Source organism: Spermophilus citellus (genome assembly GCF_964194105.1).
Source record: "Spermophilus citellus genome assembly, chromosome: 4".
NCBI classification, from domain to species: domain Eukaryota; kingdom Metazoa; phylum Chordata; class Mammalia; order Rodentia; family Sciuridae; genus Spermophilus; species Spermophilus citellus.
In genome coordinates, this window is record NC_138185.1 from 151,291,583 (window position 1) to 151,303,609 (window position 12,027).

Genomic DNA, 12,027 nt, shown 5'->3' on the forward strand with positions numbered 1-12,027 from the left:
GCACACCCATGTTTATAGCAGTACAATTCACAATAGCCAAACGACGGAACCAGCCTAGGTGTCCATCAATGGATGAATAAAGAAAATGTGGTTTTATATACACAATGGAGTTTTATTACTGGTCAAATTATGTTGTTATATCGTATACATGTACAAACGTACAACAAATCCCATCATGTACAACTAGAATGCAAATATCTTAAAAAATGTAAAAAAATGGCAATATTGAAGTTTTTGACAAGAAAAATAGAGAATTTAGAAAAATTTCTCACAGATTTTGTTTACTCATTTCATTCACAGCATAGGCAATATTCACCTTTATTATAAATATTCTTTGTAAAAAACTATGCATGTGTAAAAAAGTATGCATCATAAAAAAATTATGATGATTATTGTATGAGGTGTGGGAGAATCAAACATTGCAGAAGGAAAAAAAGAAATGTGACTGTTAGCCTGTTTCCTCTTCAGTAGTGGAATCTCTGTGTTCATGTATGTGTATGCTGTGCCCGGACCTAGGGCCTCTTGAATGCTAAGCACGCACTCCTCGCTAAGCTCAGCTCCCAACCTCAAAAGGCCATCTCCAAAATTTAGGTTTGATGAGTATTTTTTCTTTTTAGAGAATATTTATTTACATCTAAAATACACTCGCAACAACAACAAAATAAAATACCCACAACAAATGGAATCATACTTTAGCTTCACCTTCCATTTTCATTAAAAAAAAAATGTGTCTTGGGCTGGGGATGTGGCTCAAGCGGTAGCGCGCTCTCCTGGCATGCGTGTGGCCCGGGTTCGATCCTCAGCACCACATACCAACAAAGATGTTGTGTCCGCCGAAAACTAAAAAATAAATATTAAAAAAATTCTCTCTCTCTCTCTCTCTAAAAAAAAAAAAAAAAATGTGTCTTGGGGGCTGGGGTTTTGGCTCAGTGGTAAAGTGCTTGCCTAGTACATGTAAGACACTGGGTTCATGCCTCAGCACCACACAAAAATAAATAAATAAAATAAAGGTGGAAAAAAAGATGCTGTAAAAAAAATGTCTTGGACATACTTCCATACTGACACATGTAAATCAATCACTTTTTTAAAAAAATCTTAAAAATTTAATTGACATGGTAATTGTATATATTTATGGGGTTCAGTGAAAGTGACCTTTCAATACAGAAATACAAAGACCATTTTTTTTCCAACACCTTCATACTTTGATAGCTTTTTATCTCCTACTGATGCATGAACATTTAGAGTATCCACACATTAACTTTACCACCAGGGATGCGGATAGCCTGCTTCTTTATCCATAAATCTATGCCTTTAGGTGCATTTCCTTAGGAGGAAAATGGCTGGAAATATGATATGTGCTCTTTAAAAACCGCCACAAAACTGTCCCCAAATCAAATGTGCTCATGGATACTCCCACCAACATGGATGGAAGTGTTAAGAGTTGTCACTTTTATCAAACTCCTTATTTCCTATGTTGTTTTTCTCAGTCTGTTAATTTTGTTTAGTGGTTTTAACACAGAACCTTCTAACTTGTATATATAATCTGTCCAATTACTTTACCCTATGGCTTATAAAGATCCCACACTCCCCCAGGTTACAAAAATACTCTTGCATGCTTTAATATTTTGATGGGTTTACATATTTCATTTAATCATTGATCCACCTGGAGTGTGTTTACTATGAATAATTTTTGCAAAAAGAATAAGCCATTGTTTTTGTGTTTCTATATCTACACCAAACTTCAGTTACTCTTTGATGGCTCCACAATTATATGCCCATATTCTGTTTTGGGAATGTAGGTGAAACGTCGGAGAGGGCTACATAAACATATTTCAGAACAGGACTTCCAGGCTTGAGCCTCTCTTTCTCACTCCACTTTTTAATAAATCTGTACTTTGCCTGTTTTAAAAAAAAAAAGACTTCCAAAAGTAATAAAAAATAATTTAAATTCAAAATTACTTTGAAGCTTCACCAACTTAAAAATATGTAGCCTCAGGTATAAAGAATATTAATAGAATATTAATATAAATTCTTCTCAGAACTTACCAACTGATCTGTTATCCATTTTCCTTCCATAGCTTTTAATACCCTGTAGGGAGAAAAAACAGAAAACAAATTCTTAATAGAATTTTGTGAAACTTGGAAGTGTAAAATCAACTTTTTAGAATAAGCTGGGTGCAGTGGCACATGACTATAATTCAGTGACTCAGGAGGCTGATGGAGGAGCATCACAACTTCAAGGTCAGCCTCAGAACTTAGCAAGACCCTGTCTCAAAACAAAAAATAAAAAGGACTGGGGATGTAGCTCCGTGGTAAACTGCCCCTGGATTTAAGCCCTAGTACCACAAAAATACATAAGGACTTAGAAATGGCTAGAAATACTAAAGTGGGACTTGGCATTTCAAGTGTTTCCCAAATTCCTTGTTCTCCATAGTTCTCCTTTGCTCTTTTCTTTTTGTACTTCTAACACTGCCAAGAGCCTTACTTTAGAAATCCCCAATAAAGTTCCATGAAGTTCCTGTTGTCTTTAGTCATAATCAATAATTCCCAGTCATAATTAATGATGCTGTGCACAGTGGCACATGCCTGTAATCCTAGCAGCTGGAGAGATGTAGGGAGGAGGATCGAGAGTACAAAGCCAGCCTCAGCAAAAGCGAGGCACTAAGCAACTCAGAGAGACCCTGTCTCTAAATAAAATACAAAATAGGGCTGGGGATGTGGCTGAGAGACCGAGTACCACTAAGTTCACTACTCCCCCACTGCCACAAAAAATAATGACAGCTATAAGAGAATTCATAATCTAAAATATGATGCTTACTTCCCAAATGGCACGAACCAGCAACTCTAAAATTTTGTCCTATGGAATAAAGTATTCTATGGGGGAAAAAAAATGTAGTTCCTGTGATCCAGTAATAAAGAAAATGTGTTGAGTTAAATAAATTCAAGCAGGTTTCTCTAATGAAGAATATTTTATTTGTTCACCAATGTGTTTATTCAAATCACAGCAAACTCTCTTTAGAGGATCAGACCCCACTTTGGGATTCACTGGCAAAAATGTCAATTATTTTTATCTGTAGAATTAGACCTCCATGTTGGCCTACTTTAGGAAACCTTTGGAGAAAACCCCTATAAGGGGCAGTCACATTCTGAGATACTGAGCATAGTCTTTCAACATCCAAAATGGGTAAGAAAATAATTCAGCCCATAGTAATGAAGTAAATGTGAGACTTCACAGGAGAAAATTTAATGTTTTAAGATCTCTTCAAAGAAGCTGGGAATGTGATGGTGCACATCTGTAATCCCAGCAACTCAGGAGGCCGAGGCAGGAGGATCAAAAGTTCAAGGCCAGCATAGTCAATTTAATGAGATCCTGTCTCAAAAGAAAACATTTAGTAATAGCTACTTCCCCAAAATACTCGAAGTAGCTAATCATCAACCTAGTAACATCAGAATAAATGTCAACTCTACTAGCTGAGATTAATGATGGAGAGAGAGGAAAGATTATTTCAAAAAATCTAAACTAGGCTGGATACAGTGGTACATGCCTGCGATCCCAGCTACTTGGGAAACTGAGTCAAGGAGGATCACAAGTTCAAGGCCAACCTGGGCAACTTAGACTCTTTCTCAAAATAAAAAGGATTGAGAATGTAGTTCATTGATAGAATTGATAGAGTGACCCTGGGTCCAATACCTAGTTCAACAACAAAAAAAAAAAAAAAAAAAAAGAAAGAAAGAAAGAAAAAGAAAAAGAAAAATTCTACAGGACAATTCTTAAACCTAGGAGGTGAGAGATTCATTAGAATACTCACTAACATCTCAGATTCTCAGACCTTGCCCCAGACCTACAAAATCAGAATGGCTCAGAATATGATTCTAAGAATCTGCATTTTTAAAAACTGTTATCTCAAATGACTGAATTCTGACAAAGATGATCTGCAGACCACACTTGGCCCAACACTGAACAGAAGAGGAGAGGTCAATGAAAGCACCAAGATCCTATGGGAGCCACCAGTATCAATTTAAGTCTAAGCAAGCCTACTATTGTGAGCCCACATGCCACACGTCAATAAGAAAGGCATGGGGTTTGGATTCATCCATCCAAACATTTGCCAAACACCTGGCATACCTACTGTATGCCAGGCACCAGGTCTGGGGCTGATGTTTTCTAGAAGCCTGATATCCCCTGCTTTACCTTTCTCAGATATACTCCTTTCCCAAACTTTAAAAGACTATGCATTAAACTAAGTAAGTTAACAAACATTATATCTGCATACCTTAGCAATGAATTAAACCAAGTGGTGACAGATAACCTTCACAAATCAAAAATCAAATTTAAAAACTCACTCTTTTTGAAATTCTTCTTGCTTGCTCTTAAGTTGACTTAACCTTTCCTTCTTGTCAATAAACCTGTAAGAAAAAAATTCAATGTTTTATTTAATGTTCATTTTTTCACAGTTCATTGACATTATACAGGTCCCTGAGAGTTGATCATTTTTGTGAAAATGACACAGTTCTTAACGTAACAGAGATCCTCAATGGGATGCACACAGCTGCTTGCTGGGTTTATAAAATGTTTACAAATTCTTTCTCCCAACAGGTTAAATTATTTTTCAAAGGATGCACATGAGAATACTAAAATAAATTTGAATTCAAGAAAATTGAGACTGTCTTTTTTTTTTTTTTTAACAGTACTGGGGATAGAACCCAGCACTTACTTCTGAGGTAATCCCCAGCACTTTTTAAATTTTCTATTTTGAGACAGAGTTTTGCTAAGCTGCCCAGGCTGTCCTTGAACTTTTTTTTTTTTTTTTTTTGGTAATGGTAATTGAAGCTAGGGGCACTTAACTACTGAGCCATATCCCCAGTCCTTTTTCATATTTAGAGATAGGGCCTCGCTAAGTTGCTGAGGCTGGCTTTGAACTCATGATCTTCCTGCCTCAACCTCCTAAACTGCTAGGATTACAGGTGTTTGCTACCATGCCCAGCTGACCTTGAACTTTGATACTCTTGCCTCAGCCTCCTAAATTGCTGGTATTACAAGTGTGTGCCACCATGCCCGGCTTGATGCTTCCATTACAAAAATAATTTTAATTATATAATTATCTACAGTCCCCCTATGGTGCAATAGCACATAAGAATATCTTACTCCTATTTAGTATCCACTGACCACCCTCCCTTGATACTTCCCTCCCCACTACTTTCTCTGACTCTTGTAATCACCATTCTACTCAATTTCTATGAAACTAACCTTTTTAGATTATACACATAAGATCATATGGCACTTTTCTTTTTGTGCCTAGCTTATTTCACTTAACACAATGATCTCCAGTTCCATCCATGTTGTTGTTAATGCTTTCTTCCATTTTAATATAGTTAAAAAACTTCCCTCTGCTTGTTTAGCTACAGCCTAAAATTTTTGATGTGGTATATTTTCATTATCATTTAGTTTAAAACTCCTAATTTTCCAGAAGGTTCCTTCTTTGCCCCATAAGTTATTTAGAAGTGTACTGCTTAGCTTCCAGATATATAGGTTTTTTAGGTAATTTATTGTTACTGTCTTCAAATGTAACTCAGATGTAGGCACAGTATACTCTGAGACTTTAATGTTTGATTAGTGTGTCTAATGGCCTTGCATATGGTCTGCCTCTGTGAAAGTTCCATTTGCACTGGAAACAATGAGTGATTCACAGCTATCGGGTACAATGTCTAAATTGTGGGCTACTTGACAGTGTAAAACAAAAATCATTCAGATTTTTCACATCTGTGCTGGTCAGTATGGTGGCCACCAGCCACATGTGACTACTAAGCACCTAAAATGTGTTCTGCTACTTAATTAGGACTTGGGGGATAGAAAGTATGACTAACAGCATGCAAGTGATTATGAATTGAGCAAACAGTGGGTCACTATTTTCAAGGGGACTGGGTAATGACACATGCCACAGTAATATGGTATTGAGTCCAAGAATAGGCTTTTGGCCATCTCCTGAATTCCTAGAATAAATGAAAACAATTTAGCAGAACCATCACATCCCTAAAAATAATCTGGACAAAGAAATCTCTCTAAAATATTATTTCTATAACCCTTACTTTGAAACATACCAAAGACATCAACTTCTAAATGTAAAGGATAAAATGATATAATTGTGACCCTACCGTTTAATAGTCACTGAAAATGTATGACATACTAATCAAAAAAGCAAATCAAGTAATATTATATGGAACAAGATTATAAATTTATAATGTGACAATTCAAATTAAATCTTTAGTTCCTCAGCTGCACTGACCACACTGCAATAGGCACCCTGACTTATTAGGACAGTATAGACACAGAACAGTTCCCTCACCACATAAAGTTCTACTGGATAGCACTGCAAAGTCCATAAAGTGTCAGCTGCATGAAACAGTATTAGGTCACTCAGAAAACAATATGTAAACAAGCCCACACCCCCTTTAAAAACAAACATACTGATAGCAGTAGGAATAACAACAGATAACGATTTCTACTGGATCAAATACTTTGTGAGTCATGTTAACCCTCATGAAGGAAATTAAAAAGAGGTGGCACTAACAAAGCTAGCCATCAGATGCTATCATGAACATAGCTGGGTCCACATGACATGTCAATTGCTCACTTATTACACTCATCCATTCTTCGCATTCTCCAACCCACCACTCATGGAAATGGACTCATCCCACCATCCTGTGTGTTTTCAATATGGTTTACAAGAAAGAACTAAGAAGACAGTCACTACATTCAAACATATTTTATCTTAAAAGGTGGGTAGAGAGAAGTGGATTTATGTTTTATATACTGTTTTGCAAGCTGGGTTTGTTTTCATTGAATAGGTATCATTAAAGTTACATAAACCATTACCCTTTTGTTTAATGATTCTAGTTTTTGTGATGTCTTTTGAAAGAAATCTGCCAGTGAACCTGTTCCATACAAGGCACTTACAACATTATTTCCTGTAGTTTCTCTTCCAATTAAAAAAATACCTTCCCGATGGGTGTGGTGGTGCACACTTGCAATTCCAGCAAACTGGGAGGCTAAGGCAGGAATTGTGCAAGTTTGAGGCCAGCCTCAGCAATTTAGCAATATCCTGTCTCAAAATAAACAATTAAAAGGTCTGGGGGCTGGGGTTGTGGCTCAAAGGTAGAGTGTTCACCTAGTACGTGCGAGGCCCTGGGTTCGATCCTTAGCACCACATAAAATAAAATAAAGTTACTGTGTCCAACTACAACTAAAAAATAAATTTAAAAAAAAAGGTCTGGAGATGTAGTTCAGTGGCAAAGTACCTGAGTTCAATCCCCAGTAACAAAAACAAAACAACAACAACAACAACAAAAACCCTTCCATATCATGTACTAAATTCCTCCATACTTGTAATATTTAAGGTTTTTTGCTCCCTAAAAAATTACTCCCTAAATTGACTTTGTTGTTTCCTAAATTCTCCCATATTTTCAGGATTTATTTTTTCCTCATTAAAAAAAAAATTACTCCCTTAGGCTGGGGTGTAGCTCAAAGATAGAGCACTTGCTTACCAAGTACAAGGCCCTAAGATTGATCTCAGCACCACCCATGCAAAACCTACTCAAAATTGACTTTCATAGTCCCCCTGCAGTAGGGACTGATGAAAATTAGGAGAAGGTTTGGTCACAGAGCCCAGTGGTATGAGAGAGCACACAACCCAGCTCAGGTCTCAAGAGGGAGCTTTTTGGGAGTGATACCTTTCCAAGCTGAACTGTGAGGATGAGTTATGGTTGGCCCTGTTAAGGGAAGGAAGGCATTACAGGCAGAGGGAATAGGTAATTTGCAAAAAATTACTGTCTTGAACACCAAAATATTTCAATACTCCAAGCAGGTAACAGGAATACAATATGCTGCTAATGAGGCAATGATGAGACTCTGATTACACTCTGCTCCCTAGCTATAATCAAGGGGGCTGAGTGGATCTATCCACAGTTCAGACAACTCACATCAATCTATCCTATACTACCAAAACAACAGCACTAGGAATGCACTCTATTAGCATTCCATATTATTAATTCTGTACTAGGGATAATTATCACCATAACACCTGCAACTTATTGAGCACCTACTATGTTACATGTCAAGCAAAACACCTTTCATAAGATAATTATAATCCCTCTACCTGCCTGCTCAGTCCTTTCACTCATCTTAGAGCCACATGTGTACCCTATTCCTAAAGTTATGGCAATACTTCAGTCTGAGAGACACTACTAATGTATTTTAAGAAAGACAAAAATGACACATTATATACATGTACTGAAATGTCACACTCCATAAATATGTACAATTATATGTCAAATGGACAAAAATGCATTAAAAAGAAATTCCTCTGAGGTAGGCCTGGAGGTGCATGACTATAATCCAGGGACTCAGGAGGCTGAGGCAGGATCCCAAGTTTAAGGTCAGCCTAGGTAACTAAATTAGACTTTGTCTCAAGATAAAAAATAAAAAGGTCTAGGATGCAGCTCAGTAGTACAGTGCCTCTGGGTTCAATCTGCAGTATTGGTGATGATGGTGGTGGTGGTGGGGTGGGGGGGAATGGCAAATGAAGGCCTGAAAAAAATATACAAAATCTTTGGAACTATAATGCATTTGAAGGAATCAAGGAAACAGATCAGAGATAAAAAGAGATTTGTTTGAAGGTGTCAGTCAGTCAAAATAGCAAAATATTGGAAACAATTTTAATGTTCACTATGACAATTATGATGGCTATGAAGGAGACTAAAATATTTTATGGCAAAAGATGTATGTTTTTATGTCATGCTTTGTTTCAAGAAGCAGAACTATATATATGTGATATGGTTCTAAATATATATGAATACCCACAATACTGAAAGGAAGTATAAAAAATATTAACAGCTGTGAAAATCTGAGTAATATCTATTTCTTTCTGTATGTGCTTCTGTACAAGTTTTTTATATTAATCATATATATCTTTATAAAAAGGTTTAAAAAAAAAGAAAAAGGCATCAATCAATTAAAAAGTACTCATGCTCTCCTTCTGAGGATCAACCCCACTGTAATATATATAATTCCCCCACTGCATCTAAAGTTCTTGAGAAAGATCATACCCTTTCTGGTTTCTTGAATATGGAGATGGAGGGGGGCAAGTGATGAGAATTAACTTTCAGCTCAGTGGGAGAGAATTTCCCAGTCCCTGATTTTGGCACAGGTTGCTGTAGAGTGTTAAATGACACTTTCTCTGCTTCTTGGATGTGACCTCCTGAGCAGTTTTCCTCTGCCACTTCCTTCTGTCATGATGTTATGTCTCACCTCCAGCCCAGAAGTACAGAGTTGACCAACCATAGACTGAACTTCTGAAATCAAGGTACTAAGATTCATTTAAGAGATGCTCTCCCCACACCAGGAGGAAAGGAACAACCTTATCTCTGAAGACATAAAGAGACAGAGAAGAATCTGAACAACAGGTCTTGCAATTTCCCCCAGTTTCTTTCTTTTTTAAATTTTTTTTTTGTAGTTGTAGATGGACAGAATGCCTTTATTTTATTTGTTAATTTTTATGCAGTGCTGAGGATCGAACCCAGTGCCTCACATATGCTAGGCAAGTGCTTTGCCACTGAGCTACAGCCCCAGCCATCCCCCGCCCAGTTTATTTCCACTAGATCATACTCTTTTGTCTTAAATCATATTTCTGACTGACCATTCTTGCTCAAGACTAAGCATAAAAATACACAGGTTGAAAAAGAATAAAAATCAGACAGTAAGAGCTGGGTGCAGTGGTGCACACCTATAATCCCAGCAACTTTGGCAGCAGAGGCAAGAAAATCACAAGTCTGAGGCCAGCCTCAGCAACTAGTAAGAGACCCTATCTCTTTAAAAACAAAACAAAACAAAAACCAACAACTGGGGAAGTAGCTCAGTGGTGGAATGCCCCTCCTCCCCAAAAAAGGAAAAAATTAGTTAGCAGAGCCGTTTCTACCATGTTATGTACCAAAGCTACTGAATAAATAAATAAGTTTAAATAAAGATGGCTGAAGAATTAAATATTTATTGAAATGGAATACTAACATGGTAAGAACTACTTGTCATCAAATTTTCATTTATTTTTGGTGCTGGGGACTCTCAAATGTTAAGCACAAACCCTGCCACTGAGCTACACCCAAATTCCTTCATCCTTAAATTCGTAAGGTATTCAAAAATATGAAAAACATACTCCAGTGATAGGAAAAGAGGTTAATAAAATAGAAATAAACCATTTTCCAGTTTCCTCACTTGTAAGATGGGAATTACGCTTGTGTTTTACTTGGCTATAGGGATTAAATAAAAGAAATGGGAAAGTATCAGGTTCAGACACTTGGTACATAACATATGCTAGTCTCCCATTTGTTCACTGCAATGAGTGATTTTACATCTTACTACATATTAAACTGAACTACAGAATCAGACCATGTGAAGAGACTAAAGAATTGTGAAACTAGGGATAAGAGGGTCCTAATACCTGCTGTGTCTGCACATGTAGAAAGAATGTGCTTTAAATGTCACTATTCATCTTACTCTAAAGCATCCTTTAGAAATGAAAATAGAAAAATTCATTTTTGTTTACAAAATAGTAGACAGAAAAATAAAAGGGAACATTTTGAATAACTTATTTTTCATGGAGTGGCTGAATGATTGTAACTCTAGATTTTTAAAAGAGGAATTTTACAGTTGTAAAAGAGTAAAATAGATGAGAAAAGACAGATGTAAAAGATGTTTATGTATAATAGATGCAAAATAAAAACTACCCTTGCAAAATAGTAAGTATCTATATATCTCATTTCAGCATAGATATGCAAGAAAATATTGAGACTACTCCTCATCTAAAATAGAGGTACTGCTACATGGTAGTATTGAGAGACTTTGTATCTAAGATGTTTGGACATTTTAAAAAGCCATATTTATAAAATTGTGTTTTCTAAAACACGTGCATTTTACATGTTCCATCAATATAAAAATTCAAACTAATCAAATTCAACCATATTTTGAAGAAAAATAGACACCCCCCCATAAAAAAAAAAGTTTCTGAAATTTTAAAGGGAAGCAAGTTGTCACAAAGTTACTGTTTCCCAAGTGGAGGACCCACCAAAGTGGCCTTCTGAGATTCAGGGTTACAATGTTTATTTGAGGAAGATCAACTCTGGAAGAATTCAGGAAAAACAAATTTATCTGAAACATATTTTAAAGGGCTAAATTTAGAAACACTCAATAAAATCTCACATTAATACCTTTCCTACAACCCAGATCTCTAAAGCATCTTGCTCCTTTTTTGGCAATTTTTAAAAGAAAACCCAGACCTCTGAGATATGTCACTGGCTGCTCTGCCACACTCGGGTAAGCACTAGGCTTGCAGCAAGTGTCGATTTCATCAACACATCAATTCAGTACTTTCCCTACCAACAGCAAATTACAAATCCCAGGATTATTTTTATAATAATACTTTATGTTTTATTTTCCATTAAGTGCTATACGGCTTTGGTGTTTGAAGAAGACTTTAGATTATGAAAACTCTTTTTGGTTATGATAGGTTTTGAAAACACAGTGTAGATATGATGAGCACTGGAGAGAATCTTCTGAACGTTGGGTCTGGGGATAATTAGAACCTGGCAAAATAACAGATGGGGCTACCTGGAGGTGAGCAAACCCTGCCCCAGGAATCTTCCCACCCTGGTAGGGTGCACAGGCTCAGGGCACTGGCTTTCTGGATTCAGCCCCAGGCCTTGGCTTACTTGAGCTTACGTAACCCTCTGAGATATAGCTCAATCTGTGTAGCAACATGATATTGTTAAACTCAATTTTAAAATACAGTTCAGATTTAGAATTTAAGAATTAGCACAAACCATGAGTAAATCAGCCCCCAAAATGCTGAGCCTTGGATTTCTATCTTTAAAATGGGTTCATAACTCTTGAGGGTGTAGTAAGGCACAAATGAGCTAGTAAATGTGAAACCTTTTATAAATTCTAAAAGATATCCAGTGATACTGATTAAAAACAAAAAC

The 12,027-nt window shown here is 36.5% G+C and overlaps 1 protein-coding gene across 1 annotated transcript in view; it reads right to left on the reverse strand.

Moving 5' to 3' along the window:
* ATG14 (autophagy related 14) overlaps positions 1-12,027 on the reverse strand; it is a 44,586-nt gene that overhangs the window by 26,170 nt on the left and 6,389 nt on the right. Inside the window, exons 3-4 of the mRNA XM_081289029.1 lie at positions 4,345-4,407; positions 2,047-2,089 (exon numbers count right to left, since the gene is read on the reverse strand). Of these exons, the coding sequence (XP_081145155.1) occupies positions 2,047-2,089; positions 4,345-4,407 (106 nt within the window). The remainder of the gene's footprint in view (positions 1-2,046; positions 2,090-4,344; positions 4,408-12,027) is intronic.